At 35.9% G+C, this 26,521-nt stretch overlaps 1 protein-coding gene across 5 annotated transcripts in view; it reads left to right on the forward strand.

Moving 5' to 3' along the window:
- Positions 1-26,521, forward strand: part of Mapk9 (mitogen-activated protein kinase 9) — a 49,791-nt gene that overhangs the window by 233 nt on the left and 23,037 nt on the right. For 4 of the 5 annotated variants that reach the window (XM_047555471.1, XM_047555470.1, XM_047555475.1 and 1 more), the window contains exons 2-5: positions 10,584-10,754; positions 20,503-20,632; positions 23,201-23,259; positions 26,331-26,469. In XM_047555471.1, the coding sequence (XP_047411427.1) occupies positions 10,633-10,754; positions 20,503-20,632; positions 23,201-23,259; positions 26,331-26,469 (450 nt within the window). In that variant the 5' untranslated portion in view covers positions 10,584-10,632. Of the gene's footprint in view, positions 1-1,929; positions 1,985-10,583; positions 10,755-20,502; positions 20,633-23,200; positions 23,260-26,330; positions 26,470-26,521 lie in introns of all 5 variants that reach the window. The other variant, XM_047555472.1, reaches the window with a different exon arrangement.

Below are 26,521 nucleotides of genomic sequence, written 5' to 3' on the forward strand. Positions count from 1 at the left end.
GCTAGGCCTGGCGGGGGCTGCTTGGGCCAGGCCACTCTGGGGAGGGGCGGCGGGAAAACCCTCGCGGCCGGGTTCTGTGGGGCGGGCACGGAGCGCGGGGCCGTGTGGGCTAGGGTCTGCCGGGCGCTGTCCCGGCCACGGCCGCGCCCCTGTCCTCCAGGATGCCGCAGTCGCCCCCTCCGGTCCGGCTGTCAGCAACTCCGGGGCTTCGGGTCCGCTTCTGCCTGGCCCCAGCAGACCTGTCCGAGGGGTCTGTAGGCGCCATCCCCTCCTGGTTTGTGGGGTACACAGCTGCGCTCCGGTACAGGGTCGTCCGGGAGCCCTGAGTCTGGTCCCCGCGACCTTGGCCAAGGGCTGACACTCGCTTGTCCTCGGTTTTCCCTCAGGAAAGTGGGGGAATGTCTACTCGTTTTTGGACAGTTTTGTCCGTGTATATGACTGTATGAAAGCGTCTAGCAGCACCCAATGCACATTTGTAGAAAACTGGGCGGGATATTGCCCCTTGGTGGTGTGACTGTGGTAGGAATCCCCTCCCAGTCAGCCCAGGGTGCTCCCCCAACCCCGCTTCCTGCACACCTCCAATGCCTTGTCATTGCCACTGTCCCTGGCAAAGCCAAAGTGAGCTCTGCCACCTCCTCTACCACTTCCCCCGCCACACACACCCAGAACACTGCTCTTCTAACTCACTCATCCCACCTGGCCTTGAACATGCCAAATCCATTTACCTCAGGACCCTTTGCACCTGCTGTTGTTTCTCTTGTTAGGAAGTTGTCATTGGAATTTTTTACACAGATGGCTCTTACTGTGCCTTCCTGTGGTCAGGTTTTTCATTTTTAGTGAGGCCTGCCTTGGACCACCCTTTTTCTTCCCTAGTCATTCTATTCTATTATTTTATTTCATTTTCTTTCTAGCACTTATTCTGGTTTGACACCTTTTTGTTTATTTGCCTGTTTATTTTCTGTAGCTTTATGTAAACAGGTAGTTACTTGATTTGTGCAGTGCTTAGGAAGCACACAGTAAGTATTTAGTAGTATCAGTTCAATGAATGATGTCAGGAATGCCCCTGCCTGCCTGTTGTCCTCTGCTTTATCTGTACGTTTAGTGACTTCTGTTGAAACTTGCAAGCAGATGGAAGCTTGTTCTTTTTTTGTGAAATTTTTAAATATCCTCGACCCCTTTATTTGGTAGCTATCAGAACAAGCTGTGATATAAATCTTAAATTTTTGGAAGACTTTAGCCTCTAGTTTCTTTCCACACATTAGAGAGACAGCTGCTGAATTCTGCATATCTAGGTCATGCTTTCTGCTAGGCCTAGGGACACAAAAGAGATAACAACAAGGTCCCTTCCCCCAGAGAGCCCAGGAACCCAAAGAGAAGACTGGTTCCAGGACAGGGTGTTATGCTTGCCATAGAGGAGGTTCTGTGCCATGAAAATGTGGAGGAGGTGACAGGTGTTGCTGGTGGGCCTTTAATGTTGACCAGAAATTTTCCAGGCAGGGAGAGGCACAGAAATGTGAAAGGGCAAGACCAATGAAGGACCTTAGTCCAGAGAATCAGCCCTGGGACAAGTGTATGATCATGGAATAATAGGGACTGGGGGAGAACTAGCAATTTTCTTGTAGCAATTTTTACAAGTCAGAACTCCAATTTGTATCTGTACTCTCCTGGTTTTTAAGTGCTGGCAATACCTAATTAAAACTTTTCATAAAATGCCATGAGCCAAGAAAAATACAGACCTCATTCAGCCTTGATTGCAAGATTGTCAACCTCCAGGACAGATTATGTGGGAGGGAGGAGCTGTGAGGATCTGGAAAAGTAGCCTAAGGCCAGGGGAAACTAGGCCCTGTTTGCTCAGGTACCAGCCCAGGTACTCATTTGATTGTTGCTGGAGCTCTGGTGAGTAGCAGCTATGAAACTCATTTTTTACAGATGAGGAAGAGGAGGCCTCACAGCATTTTGCAGTCTGTTTCATAGCAAGTGACTGGTAAGTGGAATGTGAACCCAGATCTTCCCCCAAATCAACATTCTTTCTTCAGCTCTTGAGTATTTTTGTTTGGCTTTTAATTTGTTCTGGAAAAAATAACAACCAGTCTTTTAAATGTTTTCCTCCTTTTAACCTTCTCTTCCCCCTTCCAGGAGAATCCTGTGAGGTTAGAAATAATTCTTTTTTGGCATAGTCTCTGGAAAGCTTTGATTTTTTTTTTTTTTTTTCAGAAATTTAAATCTGAGGTGGCCAAGACTTATAATAATTTGTGGTAGATTAAAATGTGTTTGTTTGCTCCCTTAAATAAATGTTGAAGATACACTTGAATTTGTCTATTTAAATAAGATTTTCCAAGTGCCATACAAGCAATTAATAGGAAGCTCATTGTTTTCATGATGTACAAGATAAAACATTAATCTTGTTTCATTCCTAACCTTATTCACTTACACATTTTATTCCTCTCATTATTTCTCAGCAAATCCTAATATTGCCTAACTTCATCGATGATTTTATTCAGTATAGGTTCTTAAAGATAAGGACCTTTTAAACTTGAATAGGCAATAATTCATTCATGTCAAATAACCAGTTAGTATTAAATTTCTGATTATGTTATGAATTCTGTAGTTTCTTTAATCACTTGAAGGCAGATCCAGGTAAGATCCATATGTTGTGATTGGTTAATGTGTCTTTTTTTTTTTTAATATATATGTTTTTTTAGTTCTAGGTGGACACAATACCTTTATTTTTATGTGGTGCTAAGGATCAAACCCAGAGCCTCAAGTGTTCTAGGGAAATGCGCTACCATTGAGCTACAACCCCAGCCCGGTTTATGTATCTTTACATTTTTTTTCACCTATAGATTTCCCCCTCTGTTTTCTTTTTACTTTCTCTTAAAGTTTACTTGTTGAAGTACATGGGTTTTCCTTAGCATTTCCATAGTTGAGGTTTTACTGACTATAGCTCTGCAATGTAACTTAATGCTTTTCTTTGTATTTCCTGAAAATTAGTAGTTGGTTCAGTCAGATTCAGGGTGCACTTGTCAATGACACCTTCTTGGGTGGGCTTCACTCTCCCATCTAAAGGTACCCTGACATTCTGTGTTCATCTCTCTTTTACAGATGACTACTGTCATTTGCCCCAGATCACCCAGATAAGTGACTGACCCATTGAGAGTCTGACTCCAGAGTACTGATCTTAAACATTGCTCCAAACTGCCCTACCACATTAATTCTTCAATTAATTTCACTCTACTAAACATTGATTGGGCACCCACTATGTAATTAGTAGGAGATTGAGAAATAAGTCAGACCTATTTTCTACCTTTAAAAAGCTAAGAGTAGAGGTGGAAGTAGACTTACGATGCAAAATAAAATAAAGACAAGTTGTGACGGCAAAAAACGGGGGCAGGCCCAGCACAGTTTGAAGGGAAAGGCTGTAGAGGAAGCTTGAGGAGGAGCAGATGCTCTAACTACATTTCAAGGGAGGATGAAGGTTGGCCAGAAGAAAAGAATTGAGAGGGAAGTCATTTCAGACTGATGAAACTGCTGGGGCATAGGCCTGCAGGTATGCAACAGGTGCATCTGCTCGTCCTAGGTAGTTTGCCCAAGAGTGGAAGAGTACCTGCCCTCTCCTACTAAGATTTTAAATCTTACTCTCAAAGTTACTATTAAAGAAATTCAAACAGGAGAATGCTATGATCACTGCATATTTTCAACAAATCTCTCTTTTTAAAAATTCCTTATTGTGCAATAATTATAGACCCATAAGAAGTTGCAAAAACCCATGAACCTTTCACCCAGTCTTCTCCAGTGATTGTATATTTACATAATGATAGTACATTATCAAAACAAGGAAATTGGCATTAGTACAGTGTGTATGTACAGTTCACTGTTATTTTATCATATATGGAGATTTGTAGAACTACTCCCACTGCCACAATAAAGATACAGAACTATTTTATCATATCAAAGATCTCTTTGTGCTACACCTTATTCCCTACCTTGCCCCCACCATCTAAAACCCCTGACAACCACTAATATTTTATACAGCTCTTTAATTTTGTCATTTCAAAAATATATGAGATTTTATAGAATGTGACCTTTTGAGATTGATTTTTTTTTTTTTTTTTTTTTTTACTAAGTAGAATTGTCCTTAGTATCCTTGGGGAATTGATTCTAGGACTCCCCTATAGATACCAAAATCCATCGATGCTCAAGACCATTATATAAAATGGTATAGTATTTGCATATAACCTATGCAAATCCTCTCATATAACTTTTTCTCTAAATGATTAACAATACCTAATAAAGTGTCAATACTATGTGAATAATTGTATAATTTAGGGAATAATGACAAGAAAAAAATGTCAGTATTTTACATGTTCAGTATAGATGTAGTTTTCCCCAAATGTCTTCTTTTTTAACTTAAATTTATTTTTTAATATTTTTTTAGTTGTCAGTGGATCTTTATTTTATTTATTTATATGTGGTGCTGAGAATCAAATCCAGTGCCTCATACATGCTAGGCGAGTGCTGTAACACTGAGCCACAACCCCAGCCTTAAATTTATTTGTAACTGATACATAAAACATAAAAATTATCCATATTAGTGGGGGTACCTACACTGTTTTGATACATGTATACATCATATAATATTTAAATCAGGTCAGACATTCTACCACCTCAAACATTTGTCATTCTTTATAGTAAAAACTTTCAAAATCTTCCAGCTTTTTGAAATGTATACCTCATTACTGTTACCCATAATCACCCTAACATACAGCAATAGCACACCAGAACTTTATCCTCCTCTCTTATTGTATCATAGTACCCATGGATCTTCCAAAATACTTTCTGTCCATGGTAGATTTAATCCTCAGATGTAGAGGTTATGGAGGGCCAACTGTATCATGTCCTTGAGATTCACCTGAATTATATCTTTTGATGCTGAGCAGTATTCCCTGGTATGAATGTACAGTCATTTAACCATTCACCAATTGAAGGACATTTGGATTATTTCTAGTTTTGGTCTGTTAAAAATAGTACATGAGTATTTGTGTACAGGTTCTCAGGTGGACAGTTCTCTCTAAAGTGGCTTGTGTGCAGTGGTTGGAGGTAACACAAATGGAGGCTCACATAGTGCTTCTGATGTTTCTGGATTCAGAGAGTGATAGAAGACCTACCCCACAGCTGAGAGTGGAGACTGAAGAGGATGAGGATGGATAGGCCCAGATGCCTGAAATCAGGGCTGGTGGAAAGAAAGCTTCCTGGATCCTTAGGATCCAATAGTTGGTGAGTGATAACCAAATACTAGTTGTTATTTGCATTGTAGTATGTACTGTCACTTAAGAACTGATGTTCAGAATGGCCCTGCAAGGCTATAAGGTTCTTGATGATCAAAGTAAGTTTGGTCTGGGGGTATAGTTCAGTGGTACAGCACTTGCTTAGCATGTGTGAATCCCTGAGTTTGATTCTCAGCACTAAGGAAAAAAAAAAGTTTGTTTTACAAAGCTATATTTTTCATAAGAATTAAAGTAGGACAAAAAACAAGTTTGATAATAAAAAATTCAGGAGAAACTATTGAAACAAAGAGGGTGATTGTGAGAATCTGCAGTTAACCACAGCAAGTCAGATCATTTAAATATTACATGTCTTGAGTATTCTGAAGCTGTTATGTGATTAAAGGTTTGAGTGTGGATCACTGAATCATCTTTATCAGAAGAAGAAAAAAATGTTTTGGTGTCGGAAAGACAAATATGTGATGAAATGAGGCCTGTCATTTTTCTGGCTTAGCCCTGACCAACCCTTGGACACATGACTACTTTCTAAATAAAATTAGAGATTAGAATGGTATGTTGGGAAGAAAATGAATATGTGGTCAAACACACTTCAGTTCAAATCTGGATGTACTGGGAATTTGGGCAACTCTTTTACTATCTCCAAACCCCAGTTTCCTCATTTGCACAGTAGGAATAGTAGTACACCCCTCATAAGTTGTTAGAGCATTTATCAATGTGTCCCTTAGAGCCTGGCCCACTCTCCCTCCTCTAGTCTCATCTGCCTTAAATGCATCCTCCATATGGGCATCAGAAGGATCATTTTTTAGCTTTTCATTTAAAAGTTCTTATAATCAGGTTTTTAAAATGTGAAATATGTGCATGGTTTAAAAAAAAAGATCAGAAAGTTGTTATTAGGAAAAGGGAAATCTCATTTCTTATTGTTTCTCTGTACTTGTTTATATTGTGTGTGTATGGACATGGACATGGACATAGATTGGCATTTACTATGTATACTCTTCAATTTGTTTTATTTCTTTTCTCTATCTTAGACATCTTTCCATATCAATATATATAAAGTCCCTGCATTCTATTTAATGGCTTTAATGCCACTTTATGCTGTGATTTTAATAATTCAATCTTTAGTGTATATTTTAGGTTATTTGTAGGTTTTTGCCTATCACAAGAAGTGCTACAAACATCCTTGCACAAATGTCTATGAATACTTATGTATTTGTTAGATACATTTATAGAATTGTAGTTAGGATTTGCATGCGCATGAAGTTTTCATTAGCTATTATTTGTTTCAAAAAACAAAGTATTTTACCAATTTATAGCTCTGAGTAGCATGTATGAAAGTATCCACATTCTCATGCACTGGTTGATACTGTGAACAGGTCAGGTCTTGCCTCCTCCATGAAGCCTTCCTTCACTTGTATCTCTCTACACTTGTTTACTCCTTTCCCCTCCCTGCTTTTTTTGTGGTGGAGGGAGAAGGGCAGATGCTGGGAATGAATACAGGTCCTTGTGCTTGATGGGCAAGTACTTTACTGCTGAACTATACCCCCAACCCCTTCCTCCCTACTTTTTTTTTTTTGTTTGTTTGTTTGTTTGTTTTTTTGTACTGGGGATCGAACCCAGGGCCTCGTACTTGCAAGGCAAGCACTCTACCAAATGAGCTATCTCCCCAGCCCTTCCTCCCTACTTTTGAGGAGCTTAAAACCTGGGGGAGGAGGCAGACCTGCAAAAGTTGTTATAGTCCAGGCTGGTGGTTGCTACCAAATACAGAAGTGGTATGGATGGAGGACCGTGTTGTACTGATGATAGTGACCATAGCAACACAGTGTGGGAACCCAGTCGAGGAACCAGCACCCACTGGTGTGAGAACTAGAGGCAGTGAATACAGATTTTGATGTGATACTAATGTGGTTGTACTTCCCAACTTGTAAAACTTTTTCTGAGTCTCAGGTGATGCTTCATTTTATTGAAATACAATCTTAACAGAGTAGATTCAGTAATAACTAAATTTGTGTGGCTTTCTCAGGTTGCCTTGAGTTTTTTTCTCTTGTTCTCATGAAACCCAAATGTGACAGAGTAGGGGGCTTTGACAGTTTCTCTCTTAGGTGATTTTTTTTTTCTGCCTAATAAGGGCACTTTATTTTAATTTTAGAATTATTTTAAATCTTGAGATGAAATTACATTAATAATCATAGATCCTAGTATGATTGGATATTCTCCCCAAATTAAAAGATTTGTACTATATTGTACCAGTAAGAATATGGGTTGCAAGTAGCTATAGAAAAGGGAGTTAAAAGTGCTCAGCAAGGTCAAGATTGATTTGTGCCAACCTCAACATGACTCCCATTTGTAGTCCAGAATGGGAGGTGGTTCTGTGCTCAGAGTCATTCAGGAATACAGCTTTTCCATCTGTGGTATGTGACTTCCACCCCTGGGTCTGTGACAGCTAGGTTGGAGAGTAAGCAGCTTTCTGTAAAGTGAAGTTGCACACATCACTTCTATTCATACCTCAAAGGTCAAAAGTTGGTCATCTGGCCATACCTGGCAGCCAGAAAAGCTGCCAGCTATTGTCTCTACTTGAGCAGCTATTTTTCCAGTAGGTTGAGATGGATTCTGGAGTTTATAGTAGCTGGTGCCACAGTTGTGCGGCTTGTCCATTAGCATTTCAAATTCACCTTCCTCAAACTGAACTCACCAGCGCTGTGTATATTTCATGCTTTACCTTCAGCTTTCCTTCTCACCCTCATTTTTCCTCATCTCCAGGTCAGCAAGTCGTATACACTTTCTCAAAACTACATTTTCTTATCCCCCACGTGCTTCTGTCCTGTCACTTTTACCTGGTCCCTCTCTCTCTCAAGTCCCACCCACTCTAATCCATCATCTTCTCATCTTCCCACATAATCTGTTTGAAAAGCAAGGCTAATTGTGTGTGTGGTGCTTTGACACCCCTCAGGACCAAGTTCATATGACTCTGAGTGGCTTTCATGGCCCGTGGTGATCTGACCTCATTTTCTCTTTGTCATCATTTCCCCACTACCTGGCAAACTAAATCTCAAATGACTTATCTATCCCTCTCTGTAGGTGCTCATTTTCCCCAAACTCCAAAATCTTCCCTGTACTTTTGGGTTCAAGACCCTTCTTGTGTTGGGTCTCTTTCTGAGTGTGCCCACAGCACATGCTTTATAAATTCACTGAGGACAGGCACTGTGTTATGACATGGGATCTCATTTGCATGGGTAAATGTTTTGTAAGTGACCAGTATCACTGGTGTGCTTACAGTATGGCAAAGGAATGGCAGCCCCCAACAGAGCAGGTTTTAGTGGGTACCTGTCCTTTTGCTGAATCTGTTTAATCCTTTGCTCTTGCACCTTGCTAGCCACGCTGAGCAGTTTGCCTTGTTTAGACAGTCAGTTTGAGTTCTGTGCCTCTACTGTCTGTCCCTACCAAAACAGTCTAAGATAGATGCAGCCTTCTCCATGAAATCTTCCTTATCTTCAGTAGCCCTGCCATTATGTAGGATCTCTTCTGCTTTTTGCCTTTGTTTACATTTTTCTTATGGCCATTACCTCATAGTATCTTGTGTTCAAACATAAATAATGGACTTGATCCTCATACTTCTCCTACCAATAGTGACTGCTATTTAAAGACTGGTTCAAAATTACTCATGGTATATTTTCTGTGATACCACTTTGTGTACAAAGGCACCCCCTAAAGGTTGAGTTAAATTGTTCCAGTCTCTTGGGAACTATGATATGTGGAAAAGGAGATTCATTCAGATGTCAATAACATGAAACAGCATTACAGGGAATCATTAAATGTTGGCATGTCGGTCAGTGAAGGTTTATTGAATGCTCAGTGTCCCATAGGCCGACCCGTCCTAACCTGTCCTTGGAGTGTGAGATGCCATGGTGAGCAGATAGACATATGCCTACCCTCCTGGAGCTTGAGGTACAGTGACCTGCTAACCTGGGACTGTTCCTGAATCCCTTCTACACAGAAGTGTGGCCTTGGCAGTTCTGGTTCATGAAGCTTTAGGTTGTTCCAGTGTAAGATGGGATGATGATCCTGCTGGAGGCAGGGGGCAGTTTATGTGAGCAGTCATGTTTGTCTAACAGCTAGTGCAAATGGTCCCTGGAGGCACATTCTGTCCAGCTGTACTAGTGACTTTCAGCAGGAATGGCTGGTCAGGTAACTCAAGAATAATGAGAAAAACATGGGGTAATTGTCAGTTGGAAAAACTGTTGATTTCACTTCACATCTTTTTTTAGGTTGCCATTAATCAATTTATTTCCACGTTTCATGGCAATCCTAGACATGGTTGTATTGAAATACAAATCATCACTACAAAAAACTGATTGGGTTAAATGTTAGATAGTTGAACAAAAGGCAGGGATTTGATGGAGTTATAGAAAAAATGTTTTTTAAACATTATGGGATGTTTACCTATATGATTTTATTGTTGACTTTTTAATTAAAAAACAAAATAAATAGCTTACTAACTTTTAATAAATGTCATCAGACAAGAGGTAGGAAACCAAGTAAATGTTTGCTTGTTTTCTGTATAAAATCAGTTAGGTTCCTCAGAGTGGAAATCTCAGCCTGCTGCTTAAACCACAAAGAAGCTACTTACTGCAGCTATCAATTTATGCTCATACATATGTGAATAAACTTTGTAGTGTTGATATTTTCTACTGTAGGGCACAGCAGAGTTTATGAGGTGCAGGGGTTGCAGGCAAGCATCATAAAACAGAGGCTCATCCATGATTACATATGGCAAATCCCCAAGTTGCCAGTCCTCTAACAAACCATCATTTAACATGAATCTTGCTTTCTGTTTATCACTTTAACCTGGATCTGTAGATGTAGGGGAAGACTGGTTCATTTGCTTTTCTTCAGGAATTATAGAAGCAATCATTTTGAAATAATGCCCTTATTTGTGGTTGAAAGTGCTAGGCATAACTGGTCCCACAAGAAGCAAACTGATGAGAAGCATTTAGTAGTGTAGTTTTACCATTGCTAGCAATAATATGTTAGTCTTCTCAAAAGGGGTTATTTTCTAAAGCAAACCCTTAAAATGCTGTCTTGCTGGACCTCAAAATTCCTTCCTTTCATCATGTGTTCCACTGAAATGTCTTTGCATTTATATCTCCATTTTTCGTGTCTTGCTTAGGTTCAGAACTTGGTCCAACTCAGTTTATCAACTAACAGCCACATTGTCTTATATCCCAATGTATTTGAAATGCTATTAAGTGAGATGTGTAAGTATAATTCCGTAAGAATGCACATTCATTTTGTTTCTCTTTTAAGGAATCTGACAGCAGTACCAGCTCTTCAGAATATTATATGACACTACATCATGAGTGACAATAAATGTGATAGTCAGTTTTACAGTGTGCAAGTGGCAGACTCAACTTTCACTGTCCTAAAACGTTATCAGCAGTTGAAACCAATTGGCTCTGGAGCCCAAGGAATTGTTTGGTAAGTCTGGTCTGTTTTAATAGTGTGGATTGAATTTTTGCTTTAATAAAAAGTAAAACTAAATCATCAGAATTTAGAAACACTAAATGATAAAAAAAAAATACTCTGTTATAGGTTTATGAGCTAAATTGAATCAACCTCTTGCAATAGTTATATGTAGTCAGGTTTAGGAACAAACCCAAATTCTTAGAATGCTGCGTTAATAGGTAGCAAATTTTCTTTTGCTTCGTTTGTTTATTTCTATTTTTTTTTTTTGGTTTTGTTTTGTTTTTCATTTCCCTTGTCATTATGATATCAGAGTAATAGGTATGACAGTGAGGTATAACAGAAATTTGGAGTTTTATTCATTTCTTCATCATGGCCACCTTTTCCCCCCCTCCCCCTTTTATTCCCAATCACTCCTATTCATTTCTAGGCGCCATCATTGCAGTGCCTTGCCATTCATTGGCAGGATGAGGCCAGTCAGTGTCATTATCACACCATGGATTAACCAGGAAGGGATGCTGTGTGAGGGGTTGGGCTGGCCGTCTCTTCCTTGGTGTCTCTCTTCAACTATGTGTCCAGCCCAGGACGTCAGAACCGTTATTCTGACCCTGAACCTTAGTCTCTTGCATGGTAAGACAGTCAGCTGCTGCGACATCACTGGCCAGCTAAAGGTAAAGTTTTTCACATGTTTTCTAGACTATAGATATCAACACTTCCCAAACATTTTATCCCTTATTTTTCTGGGCAAAACTTTTGTCCCCCTCTTTCTGGTCAATAAAAACAAGATTATTTTTGTCTCTAAAGAAAATGTAATGTTTATAGCTAGTGGCAAAAGGGATTAAAGATAAAAGAATTCCTTTGGGTGGTAGAAGAGTTTATCTTTTCATGTAGGGATGCTGAGCTTAGAGAAATTTCCTTACCAGTTTTTTACCGATCCTTTGTTACAGAGATATATGATTAGGGAAATTAGTTGTTCTTTTTGGCCTAGGTGGTTGAAGGCCCTCAGTGCTAAGAGGATTGTAGTCCAGAATTTGAAAGAGAAACTAATGAGGGAGAAGGGGCTGTTTGGAAGGAATGCCCAATTTATATATAAAATAGTGGTGATCTTAACTTCCTAATGACAATATACTCTATTGCTATGGGTTGAATATCCTTTGTCTGAAATGCTTGGGACACAAGTATTTTGATTTCAGATTTTTTTTTTTTCAGATTTTGGAATATTTGTGTAGACTTAACCAGTTAAGCATCCCTAATTTAAAAAAAAAATCTGAATCTGAAATACTCGAAAATCTAAAATTTTTTGAGCATCATGTGAGTGCTTGAAAAGTTTCAGATTTTGGAATTTGTCACATTAGGAATGCTTAACCCATACATAAATCCATTGTGCCAAGAGAAGTTTTAAAATCAGTGGATTGTTCAAATTAGAAAAATTTTGTTATTAAAAAGTTATGAATAATAAAACATTCTTTTGATTTATAATCCATCTCTTATTTGGAATTAGATGGTAACTTAACACAAATAACTTGGCAATTGAGAAGGGAGGGAAGATAGTAGCAGGACATAGCAAAGATCTTCAGGGAGTTCACTTTGTGACTTTAAGACAGGCAGTTATTTTAAATACGAACTACTTTTAGCTCAGTAGACTTGTCATTCACTTAGTTTTGAAGGTTAGTAGTAATGTGAATAGTGTATATTATCTAATCACTATGAGCTCTACCATAACCCTCACTGTATAAATGGTGTAGTTAAGGACTGGGAAGATGCATTGACTTCTTCCTGTCTCACAAGGTATTAGTGGTAGGCCTGGAACCAAAACCCAGTTGTTGGTCTTTTGGGGGACCTTGTTGCTTGAGTGAGGTAGGAATTATTGATGACCTTGAACCACTGATACTTTTGGTATGACAAGGACTCTGACCTAACCTCTGATTAGAGTCTTAGCAATAATGAGTAAATAAATATTTATTAAATACCTACTTGAAAATTCTCAGATAATTGTATTTATCACCATAGGACAACTTATATTCGAGAACAGTTTTAATTTTATAACTAGAACTGATATTCAGTTTTATGGTATCCTCCTATCTTATGTTCTAATTTGGGAAAATAAAAACTTTAGAAGTGATTTTTGGCTTCCTTTATCCCCATTTTATCCCCCTTTTCCCTTTTACCAGGCTATAAGACACCACATAGGAGAGGGGAAATAATCTGGTAATGGCGCATTACTGTTTAAACAAACAACAAACTTCCTTTTGCTAAAATAAACTAATAAAATAATAAGTTCCATCCCAGGAAATGAATTTTCTTTCATATTGCTTATTAAAATATTACCAGTTTACTGTTAATTGATGATCCAAAAATTTCTTTGGTCAGTATTGTTCTTTAAAATTGATAGGCAGGCAGAATAATGTCCCTCCCTCCCGCCTCATGTTCACCTCCTAATCCCTGGGCCCTGTCAGTATATTACTTTATACAACAAAAGGAATTTTGAAGATTTGATTAAATTAATGATCTTGAAGTTGGAGGATTAGCCTGGATTAGTCTGGTAGATACAATGTAATTAAATGGATCTTTACAAAAGGAAGACGAGAGGATCATAGTCAGAGAAGGAGATGGGATAACAGAAACAGAGTTTGTAGTAATGTAGAGCCAAGAAGCAGGGAATATTGGAAGCCTCTAAAAGGTAGAAAAATTAAAGTTCTACTGACTCCTTGATTTTGGCTCCATAAGATCCATTTTGAACTTCTGACCTCCAGTACTGTAAGACAATAAGTTTGTGTTGTTTTAAACCAATATTTTTGTGGTAATTCATTATAGTAGCATAAGGAAACTAATACAAAAGACTGTGCATTTACAGTAGCGTGTGGTTTGTAAAACTTGTTAGTCTTTATTAAATTAAAGTATTGTAAAGACATCGGGGCAGGTATACACATAAAACAAAAGTACAGATTATTGACTTGTGTAGAATTAAATGAAAGGACTGGAACCAGAATAAAATATTCTGACACCTAAATTTGTTGTGTTTTGTTTTACAGTGCTGGGGATAGAATGCAGGGCCTTGTGCATGCTAGGCAAGCACTCTACCACTAATCTATTCTCCCAGTCCCCAACTCCTAGTTTTGAATTGTTTTTAAAGTTTTTGTTGATTTGTTTCTATGTTTTATTCATTAGATGATATTGGTAAAATTTATTAGGAAATAAATTTTTAAATGTTTATCATTTTAAAATGCTCATAAACATCAACTAAGTTATATAGTAATATTAATTAATTGGAAGAGTACAGAAAACATACATATACCTTTTCTTTCTCCTTCTAAAATATTAAACTGTTCAACTAAAATAGGAAAAGTTTTTGTTTTTATTTTTTGAAACAGTTCTATGAAATGTTTAACCTTTTTTGAGTGTTTAATATTAGATCTGGTAGTACAAAGGTCATTAATAGTTACAATCTTAACATGAAAGAATTGGTATTCTTTTATTCCCTTCTTCCTCCAGTTTTGTATAATCATGAATATTGGCCTGCTCTTAAATTGTTTTATTTTTCTCTATTAGTGTGTATGTGTACATATGTGTATGTATAAACATAATATTCACAAAAAAATTTCCATTATAAAAGAGATATTTAGTATGAAGCACAGAATAGCTGTGATTTAGAAGACATAGGTTCTAAATCCACTGTTGATCCTCACTGCTATAGTTCTCTGTGACCTTGGGCAACCCTCTGTGTCTTCATGGGTCTTAATATGGTTCATCTTTAAAATGATGGTTTGGAATTCCTTGTTTAAGATGGTAAATGATACACACAAAAAGAACAATGGCAATATCAGTGAATGAATGTTTTTAAAAATTTCTGACATATTAAAAGTAGTTGGAATCTTGATAAGACCAAACAGCAGAGGAAGTGAGAATAAGTAAATTAGTCATTTGTAATAAGAAAGAAAATCTTCCTTTAATAGATCCCTAAAAGCCTGTGAATATAGAGATGACAAGTACAGAAAATGAAACAAGTGGCTAAAATTAGGGATGTTAATTAAAAATATGCTATGAACCAATTGTGCCAGTTTGCTCACAACATTCCCACCCCTTCCCCCATGCTCAGCATTTGTCCCTAGAGAGCTTATAAGTTAGTGAAGAATTATTAAATTGGAATCCAGGAAAAGACAGAAGTCTAGTGTGGGGAGTCCAGCATTTGGGATTGTCTTTCCCTTGGGGATGTTTAAATTCTGAAAGGGGCAGATGAGAGATTTGACTAGTGCTTTGGACTGCCTTATAGCTAAGAGATGGGGATTATTGTTCAGGGTTTTCTAATAGGGCCTAGCAAATTTCTTTTGCTTTGTATTGGGACCATTAAAAAGCTACATCCTAGAAGTAAAGATGAACCAGAGAGAGTTAAGCCCATGAAGGCACTGCCATGATGGTTCAAATCATTTCATTTGCTGAACTTCTATAGAAGTGAAGCTAAATTATTAGTGTCCTCATATGGTTAACAGAAGTAAATATTAATTCTCTCTGGAGGAAGATAGCATTATGCTAGATATCAAATTATTTCTAGATGACAGTTTTTACAATGCTAGGCCTAGCACACAATCAAAACTAACTAGACATACAAGGCAATAAGACAAAATCCATCAGAAACAACAGATAAAAGAAACAGATTCACAGGAGATGTTGGTGTTAGATTCACATTTTTAAATAATTATGATGGTATGTATGTTCAAGGTGATAAAAGGCAAGATAAAAATTTTAGGTATAGAAATGAGAACTTTTTAAAAAGAAGAACTAAATGAAAATTCTAGAACTTAGAACTATATATAGTAATTGAATTAAGAATTTGGTAAGTTTAACAATATGTTAGATATAACTGAAGAAAGAAATAGTGACCTAGAAGATATATCAAAAAAATTTTCCAGAATAAAACCTGGAGAGACAAAAGAGTAGGAAAAATATAGAAGAGAGAATATATTAATTTTCCACTATTGAATAATAAATTACCACAAGATTAGTGACTTATAACAACCCACTATAGTGACCTATAGTTCTATAGGTCAGAAATCTGAGCCCGCTTGCCTGTATTCTTAGCTCAGCATCTCACTGAAAGCTGAAACCAAGATGTTGGCTAGGCTGAACTCTTACATGGAGACTGTGGGGAATAATCTTTTTCCAAGCTTATGTCAGGTTGTAGAAAGAATCTAGTTCCTTGCTGCTCTAGGTCTGTGGTCCCCAACCCCATGTTCTTTCAACCAGAGGTCATTCATTGCTTCTAGAGATTGCCCATTTTCCTTCTCAATTGACCCCCTTCATCTTCAAGGCAGCAATGGCATAACCAATACTTCCTATGAATCATATCTTTAACTTGCCCCCTTCCTCTAGCCAGTATAAACTGTTTTTAAAGGGCTCTTTAAAAAAGCCTGGGAAATCAATGTAATGAGATCCCATCTTAAAAAAAAAAAGAAAGTTCAAAAAGGATACCATTTAAAATAGGATAACATTTTTCTAATTATTATGTTTGCAGGGGAAAAAACCATAACAAAATGTGAATGACCTCTGCAAAAAGCTAAAAAATATTAGAAAAAAAATAAACAGTAGTGGGATATATCATGTCTATGAGTTAGAATAAATACTATAAAGGTATCAAATTTCAAACTTGTCTATAGATGGATTATAACCTAAATCTAAATAGCATTTTATTAAAAAACGAAATTAATAAGATGATTCTAACGTTTATATGTAAAATTAAAGTTTCAAGATTGATCAAAATACCCTTTAAGAAAAATGGGGAAAGACTCACACTTCCAGATACAAAGACTCAGTAGGAAACTATAGTGATTTGGTGGTGTGATATGAATACAAGGAGAGACAGTAGACCAGTGGACTACCATAGTAGTGGTCTTACCAAGCAGTGGGGGAAAGGATAGTTTTTTAAATAAATGGGCATGCAAATATTTATGTGGAAAAAAGTGAAACTTGACCCCAGCCTCACCTTATATTCAAAAATCAACCTCAGTTGAATTGCTGTAAACGTGTAAGGCAAAGCATTAAAGCTATCTGAACTTAAGATAGGAGGATTATTTTTTCACGATCTTGGGGTAGAAGACATCTTTAAACAAGACATAAAAAAGCATTTACCATAAAAGATTCATAAATTTTTTATTAAAATTATAAGCCTCTAGTTATTAAAATTAAGAAACTAGAAAGACAAGCATAGAGCAAAAGAAGATACACTCTGCCTTTGGTATCCCTAGGTTCTGCATATTGAAAATATTCTGAAAAAAAATATTGTATCTGTATTGAACATGTACAGACTTTTCCCCCTGTTATTATTCCTTAAACAAAACAGTATAACAACTATTTATGTAGTATTTCATAGGTATTATAAATAATCTAGCGATAAAGTGTATGGAAGGATGTGCTTAGGCTATATGCAAATATAACACCATTTTATATAAGGAACTTGAGTATCTGAGTGGGTTCCTCAGTTCAGTCCCCCATGGATACTGAGGGATGAGTATAAACTGACCAAAGTCTGTTATCAGAATATATAAAGAGCTCCAATCAATAAAATAATCAGAGGTAATCAAATAAGATGCCATAAAAGAAGAAATTCAGATAACTGATAAACAGAAAAAAATATGCTTAATGTCATTGTTCATCAGGGAAATGCAAATTAAAATTGTATTCTTACTTATACAATGAAATACCACTGTACAGTCAGCACAATGGTTAAAAATTAAACTGTAGATAGTACCAAGTATTGGTGAGAATGTGAAATTGCTCACATACAACTCCCAGAATTAAGTTTTTCATGTAGTGCAGGTGGACCTAGATATTGATAGAATCACTTTGGAAAAGAGTTTGGCATTGTATACTAAAATAGAATATATGCATTCTCACTGTTAGCTATCTAACTTATCAGAAATACATGCATGGGGGTGCTGGGGATATAGCTCAGTTGGTAGAGTGCTTGCCTTGCAAGCACAAGGCCCTGAGTTCAATCCCCAGCACTGCAAAAACAAACAAACAAACAAAGAAAAAAAAAAAAACAGAAATACATGCATAGGGAACCTGGACCTGAACAAATAATGTTTATGACATTATTTCTTATAGTTACTTTAAGACAAAAACAACTAAAATAACTGTCAACATTAGGTGATATGGTCATGAAAGGAATATTATAACAATGATTGAATGAATTACAACTATACAGAATAATGGATGAATTTCATAAATACAATATTGAGCAGAAGAAGTCTTCAAAAACCAAACAAAAATAAACTATGGGACCTTAAGGAAGCACATTTAGCAAGTGAAAACAAGAAGTGATTACCATAAAAACCAGAAGTAGTTCTTATCTTTGGTGGACAGGAGGGATAACAGTTGGAAGGTTTGTGTGAGGAGGGCTTTGAGCAGCTGACAGAACATGGCTCTTTGTGATAAATCATTGATCTGAAGAACAAAACACAAAGTGCAGGAATGAATATCAGACAGACATAGCCTCCTCACCAGCAACACTCAAAGCTGGAAATCAGTGGGTCAGTGGCCTGCAGGTTCTGAGAGAAAATTGATTTTTAACTTAAAAGGAAAATTGTCAATCAAGGATGAGGGCAGAGGAAGACTATTTCTCTTCCATGTCCTTTTTCTGGGGAAATTCCTTGAGGATGGACTCTAGCAAGAAAGACAATGCCATATCATATAACATGAGAAACAATGGAGGCCAGTGAACAGAAATCCCAGGTTAATAGCTGTGTGGTAGACTTTGAAAGAAGCTCCAAGAAGCATGTGTGAGTGGCAGCAAGGGTAATGTGGTATTTAGAAAAAGAAATGTAATCCCAACTCTACAGCTAGTAATATTTACATGTTCTCATACATATACACACTCAATGTATTGGTTTTCAACTTTTAAACACATCCTAAAGCGGATACACAGAAGGCTTTGCTATAAATATAAAATATATGTGTTAGCAAGCTTAACCATTTAAGACTGAATTTTGGAAGAAAAAGGAGGATGGTAGAGAGCAGAAGAGGAGATAGAGAATGCAATAAAATTGTCTCATTTCACATACTTGAAAATCCAGAGATATGTTTGAAAATTGATGGAACAAGAAATTTAGGCATGTTATTTAAAGTTACAAAGGCAAACAAAAGAAAACCTAAAATTAACATAAGATTAAAACTGGGAGTTGTTAGGAATTTCAACTATATGGTTAAATCCTTAGTTTTTATATAGGTAGCAAATAGTTACTTTCTAAAGTTGGTAAATAAATAAATAATGATTAAAATATATTTTCTGAAGCTAAGAAGTAATCACAAGAACCCAAACCAGAAATACCTGAAAGTCATTACTTCTGGAGTCAGAACCCAGAGTGAAAAAGCATGAGTCTACTCAGATGCTTAAAATAGGTCCATTTGGCTCATTTTGAACAAAATGTTTTTAACTGACAAAAAGTATATATGGTTATCAGGTAGAGCATGTGGTTTTGAAATGTGCACACATTGTGGAATAGCTAAATAGCTAATTTATACATGTATTCACATACTTGTATTTTTTGTGGTGAGAATACTTTAAATCTGTTGGCAATTTTCAAGACTGCAATACAGTGTTATTAACTATAGTCACCATGTTGTACAGGAGAACTCTTGAATTAAACTCATAACTCCTGTCTAACTGAAATTTTAGACAAAACTTTTGAAACCAAGGTGTGTCTGTTTTCAAATTGTTGTCTGAGAAATATATAGGTGTAAATGTATACAAATAGATTCATCTTTAACATTTTATGATTGATATGAATGGGCAAGTGGGTATGTGGATTTATGTATGTGTATACATATATACATGTACTATGAATTAAAAAATAGAATGACATTTCTAATAATTCGAGTTGTTTATCCAAAAAGCATCATTAAAAGAAAAGAATAAGTATAAACACTGTATAGACAATATAATAAGTAGGAGCAATATTTTAAATGATGCCTAGGTTCTAAGGTGTTCTTAAGCTGTTTTTAACCCCTGATGAATAATCAAAAGGCAATAACCCTAATAATAGTATTTAGTGCTAGTTTGAAACCCGAAAATATGACATTAGGCTACTCAAATTTTCATGTCTATTTTCTGAAGGAAAATGAACACCAAATTTCATCAGGGAACTTGAGATGCTGGAAACACAAACCCTGGATTTTATTCTAGGAGGTATTTCCAGCAGAACTTATATATAGCAATTGCTCACATTAGGGATTTTGTATCTTGAGGATTTACCGTGAGCTGAGATTTTGGCTTCTTTTTCTTTTTAAGATTCTTTTGACTAGGAAAATAAAATCAAAATTTAGATTTTAAATTCTTTTCATGAGCTTAACCATTTCCTCTGCTGTGACACTCCAAAATATATTTTACTTACTGATAATAGTGAATATTTTCAATTTCTTGATTTGAAGATTTCATTTCTTTACCAGTCTTAGATGTTCTGCATCAAATGACCTAGATCTGAACATAATTATCTCAACTAACATAATGAAAGTTTAACATACAAAGGATCACTGCATTCCATCCTAATTGCAGCTGAAATTTCCATGGCTCTGTACAGGATTTAGTTCATCCTGCCATCTTAGCCAGTACACTTTTTTCTTCATGTGTACAAGTACCTTTACTGGAAAGAAGTAGAAAGATTTTCCCAAGTTACTCATTTTAAAAGGTGATTTCTTGGATATGTATTTTCCATTGTTATTTTTTCCAAAATCATCCTAATGGATTGTTTATTATATTTCCTAATTATAGTGCTGCTTTTGATACAGTTCTTGGGATAAATGTTGCAGTCAAGAAACTAAGCCGTCCTTTTCAAAATCAAACTCATGCAAAGAGAGCTTACCGTGAACTCGTCCTCTTAAAATGTGTCAATCATAAAAATGTAAGTTATATATTTGTTTCTTCTGTATGTATGCTTTGGTGTTGTCAGTGATGTGATAATCTTTTGGAGATTCATTGAGTTCAGACCCAGGATAAATGAGAAACAAAACCTATTAAAATAATTGTGTTTTATTTGCAAAATTCTTAATTATCACTGGGAAGATGGAAGTTAGAAAGAGGCTTCATGATCCATATGAATTTAGGTCACTCAACTAAGGAACACCTGTCAATTCTGTACCCTTCTGTTTTTGTAAACACTACTTCTGTTTCTATTAAATAGTAACATATTGACCTAACAAATTAAAACACAACTAAATATTTTTTAGAAAGACTTTTTTGGAAAGACATCATGTAAGTAAATTTTTACTTTGTATACAGAGATCTCTGCCTTAAACATGTTTTTAGATAATGTGACATTCAGGATAGCTGTACTTGTCATCTGCATAGAAGAAATACTAGATCTCTAGAAAATGAGGTTTTGCTCAAGTACATTCTATTCCTACTTGTGGTCTCTGAGCATAGTTTTGATACCCTAGCCATGTAGTAAAAATCATAAAATTGGAAATCTAGAAGAGGTTTTAGAAATCAATTCTTGAGGACCCCCCCCTTTTTTCTTCGAAAAACAGAAGAATAGGTTAAGATTAAACTTTATATTGTTCCCTTTGTTTTAACATTTAGATCTTTCTGGTGTAGGACATTAAATACAAAACTAAGATGAATTCATTCTTTGAATCAGTGGTTTAATTGATCTTAATTTCTTCAGTACATGCTTATTTTATTTAAAATTTTTTCCAGGTTATAAAACATATGGTTTTATTTATTTTTAATTCAAACAATATCAATAAGAAAACAAAAATTCCTGAGTTCTTCCATCCACAGATCATGCTCATTAACATTTTGATGAGCATTCTTACACATATGTGTGCATATTTGTATAAAGAATATTGTTATTCTTCATCCTGGTTTATCCCCTGGTGGATGTCAGTAGATCCCATATACTTAAATGAATATAGCTATAAGTGGTTTTTTAAATTGGTTCCATAATACAGATGCATAATAATTTATTTAATAAATCACACATTGTTTGCTAGATTATTTCTATTTTTGTGTGTGTGGTTATGGGCAATGCTACAATGAGCATACATGAATCTTTGAACACTTATCCAGGTGAATTTCTTGGCCAAGAATGCTGACTAAAGAATATTCACACTTCTGATTTTAATATATGCTGACAAACTGACATCGGGGAGGCTGTCAATTTTACACTTTCATTAGAATATCCGAAAATGTCTTTTGCTTCAGAATTCCCTAGCATTACATATTGTTGGTTTTTTGCTTGTTGGTTTTTCTTTTTGCAAGTTTGATAGATGACAAATACTATCTTATTTGTGAACTTAAATTTCTTTTTATATGTTTATTAGTCAGTTTGTATTTGAGAATTTGCTTTTCAGGGTCTTTGTCCATTTTATACTTTCATTTCTTATGCATTTTTAGGAGGTTTTTGTATATTCAAACAATGAACTTCTTTTTCCATTTATCATTATGCTTTTGCCATACTGATTTTTTATCTATTTTTTTGTTTTAATTTAATCAGACATCCTAAGTTTGCTGCCATGCTTAGAAAAGATTTTTCTGTACCAGGATTAAATAATTGTTTATCCATATTCTAATGTATTATATTTTATTATATTATATTATAATATATTATATTTATATTATATTATATCTAATGTTTCATATTCCAGATTTAAATCTTTTTTCCATTTTGAGTTTATTTTGTAAAGATATATGGATACAATTTTATTTTTTCTATGATTAGCTAGTCACCCAATCTTATACAGTGAATAATTCATCTTTCCCTTGGTCATTTGAAATGATTGAGAATGTGAGGTTTTTCTTTTTAATATATATATATATATATATATTCTTTTTTAGTTGTAAACGGACACAATACCTTTATTTTATTTGTTTGTTTTTGTGGGATGCTGAGAATCCAACCCAGTGTTTCACACATGCTAGGAAAACGTTCTACCACTGAACTACAACCCCAGCCCCAAGGATGTGTGTTTGATGCTCAGAGAAGTGAGAAATTGTTTAGAACTATGCAGGCCAAGAAAGAGATCTGCAGTCCTGTCAACTCTTTAATCCTCTTTAAGTAAACACGTAGTGCTATGAGGCATTTCATCTTTATCACACCAAAAACTACAAGCTTAGCCTCCATATTTCAAAACTTTTTAGAATTTTGTAGATAGTATTTAAGTTTTCAAAGTTTACACATTACTTTAATTAGTGTTTTCCTACCCATAATTTTGTCTCTTTTACTTTCAGAGCCAAAAAGATACTCTGTTTTTAAATTCTGTAATGATAGTTTAGGTTCCTAGGGACATATCAAATGCCATGTAATAGAATATTTTGGTAAAAACAACAACAGTAATAATAATGGTAATAAAATATTGAGTTCTCTGTGCTTTTTTTTCTAATTCTAATACATTTTAATCTTCAACTTAACTTTTATATGACTCAAGTAGAGTCATCTGACATACTTATATAATTAATTTTCTCTTTTCAGATAATTAGTTTGTTAAATGTGTTTACACCACAAAAAACTTTAGAAGAATTTCAAGATGTGTAAGTATTGCTTAATTTGGTAATGTACTATAAAAAACACTGAAAATTTTAAAAGTAACTGCTTTTTACACTTAGAAAATGTAGGTGACCATACAATTTTAATGGTATCATAGATACTTTTGTCTATGGATGACAAATCCTAAGAAAATGGATAATAATATTCAGATTTTGTGCCCAGAATGTTTTCATCTCTATAGCAGGTAAAGGATAATGGAAAAGAATTCCTGTGAGCACACAGTGACCCTTATATGCTGCTACCCTTATAGTTGTACTGAATTATAAAATGTTTTCTTCAGGCCCTGATATCTAGAATTGCAGAGTTTGGATGTTTTGAAGTATTATTTGAAATTATATGTCATTAAGTATCATATGTTTCCAGACCTTTATTTAGAGCCATCTTACTTACAGTGGAATAGAGTACTAATCTATATATTGAGAAATAATGCCCATTGATGTATTATTGATGTATTCAGTCAATTCGGTGTGATTGCCCACACATGCTCTCAGGATTTGGTATACATTAGTAACTGATACAAGCAAAAATTCCTTTTATTACTTAAAAATTATAGATGGTAAACTCCCTCCTAGAGCCTTGCTGGGAAAGCCAGGGAAGACAGATAATAAATATAACATATAAGGAAAACGTGTAGTTCATCAGAATGTGTTCAGTGCTTTGGACAAAAAGTCAAGCTGGGTCAGGGATTCAGAAATGCTGGGACTGGGAATCAGGCTGCAGGGTGGTGTATTGGTAAGGGTTCTCTGGAAAGACAGAACCAATAGGAGATGTAAATAGATATGTGAGAGGGGATTTATTAGGAAAAAATGGCTCACTTGATTATGGTGGCTGAGAAGCCCCATGACAGGCCATTTGCAAGCTGGAGACTCTGGATGCTGCTAGCATGGCTCAGTCCAAGTCAAAAGGCTGCAGATCCAGAAAACCAATGGTACAGCTTTCAGTATGAGACCAAAGGCCTGAGAACTAAGGAGATTGTTGATGTGTAAGTCTTAGAATTAAAAAACAGGAAGCCTAGATTTCTGATCTAGGAAAAGCTCTTGGAGAAAAAACCAACTCACCTTCTGTGTTTTATCTCTTTGGACCCTGGGCCAATTGGATGGTGCTTGCCCACATTGATAATCTTCCTTACTTAGAGCCCTCAGACTCAACATGCTATTCTTTAGAAACACCCTCCCAAACACACCTCGAATAATGCTTTATCAGGTTTTCTTAGTGTAGCCAAATTGACATCTAAAATGAAACATTACAGTGTAACTGGGGAAAGACCTCAGTGAGTTAGTGACATTTGAAGACAACTTTGAAGGAGGTGAGGAATTTGGTCCTATAGATATTTGGGGTAAGGTGTAATGGAGATAGAAGAAACAGACAGTGCAAAGGAACAGCAGTGAAACCTTGCCTGGTGTGTGTGAAGCCCTGCAATAGGCCAGTGTGGCTAGAGTTGGTGGAGGAACGGGAAGAAGAAAGTGGGCTCAGAGGAGTGTCATGCAGAGGCCTCTAGGCCACAATAAGAAGGTCCTCTCACTATAAAACAGTAATATTTTGAGCAGAGCATTGAGTTCACCTGGCTTATGTTTTAAAAGAATAACTGTTTCCAGGTTGAGAACATGTTTAAGGGGTAGGATCCCAATTAGTAACAGAAGTTATTACAGCTATTCATGTAATAGATTATGGTGGGTAATAGGGCGAGGAGAGGATACTGGACCCAAAACTGTTTAGAAGGTAAACATGCAGTATTTTCTGATAGGTAGGATGTATAGTGTTAGAGAGAGGACTTGAGAACCACACCTGGATGTTTGAGCACCTGCATGAGGAAGGAGCTCTCAACTGAGATGAGGAAGGTTATGAGAAGAAAGATTAAGGGTATGAAACAGGTGGAACCAGGTGTTCAGTTTTTGACATGGACATTGATTTATTGGACTTCTAAGTGGAACTGTGAAGTAGGCAGGTAGATAAGTGAACCTAGGTTTCAGGAGAGAAGTGTGTGCTGAAGTTTGGAATTTGGGAATCTATAAATGGTACTTAAAGCTGTGAGCCTGGAGGTCACCAAGAAAGTGAGTGTAGTTAGAGAAAAGGGCCAAAGATGGATTACTAGACACTCCAACAGGAAGCAGTAGTCAGAGATATGAAAGGTCAGGACTATCAGTCAGGATCAGGCCATTGGATTTACCAACATGAAGGTTATTGATGGCCTTGAGGACAGTTTCAACAGAATGATGGAAGCAAGAATCTGATCAGAATGTCATTAAGAAAAAATGGGTGAAGAATTATAGTTAGCAAATATAAATACCTCTCTGGGGAGTTAAGCTTGCAGAGGGAGCCAAAAAAATGGAGCATTTAGTTGGTGGGGAAAGTGGAATTTAAGGTTTTCTTTTTGTTGTTGTGTGATTACTTTTTAAAAATATACTTTTTTATTGTTTTTTAAGCAGTTTAGAAGGGCTGGTGTTGTGGCTCAGTGGTATAGCTCTTACCTAGCACATGTGAGGCACTGGGTTTGAGCTTTACCACAAAAATAAACAAATATAATAAAGGTTAAAAAAAAAGAATGCTTTTGAAAAAAAAAAAACAACAGTTTATACTCATAGCAAAACTGAACAGAAGGTACAGAGTCCCCACATATTCTCTCCCTCCTTACAGAGCCCAACAGAATAGTCCATTTGGTAAAGATTGATGAACCTGTAACAGCATGGTCTATATGTTGGTAAGAATGATCAAATAGAAAAAAAAATTTAAAAAGAAGGAAAATTTGTATGAGATTCTATTTGCTATGATATAAAAGTTATTTTATTTTTAACTTGAAAGACATTGAGTAAGTTAGTTGTTTTATGACCTTTGGAAAATTTTTACAAAGTTCTATTATGCATTTGATTCTTTTGAAGATACCTTATATATATATTTAGAGAAAATAAGTTACCTTTTTACTTTAGGCAGTGAGATGATTAGATAAATTATTACTACTTCATAATAATTCTGAAATTCTGGTTTAATAAACAAAGAAATGTTAGGTAATTTTCATGTACATAGCTAATATTTTTCATTTGTTTGTTTTTATCCTCAGGTATTTGGTTATGGAACTAATGGATGCTAACTTATGTCAGGTTATTCATATGGAGTTGGACCATGAAAGAATGTCCTACCTTCTTTACCAGATGCTTTGTGGTATTAAACATCTACATTCAGCTGGTATAATTCACAGAGTAAGTATTTTTAAAATAACCATCATTTGGTTGTCACGATCCTCTAGTTCAA

The sequence above is a fragment of the Sciurus carolinensis genome, chromosome 6 (assembly GCF_902686445.1).
Source record: "Sciurus carolinensis chromosome 6, mSciCar1.2, whole genome shotgun sequence".
Taxonomy (NCBI): domain Eukaryota; kingdom Metazoa; phylum Chordata; class Mammalia; order Rodentia; family Sciuridae; genus Sciurus; species Sciurus carolinensis.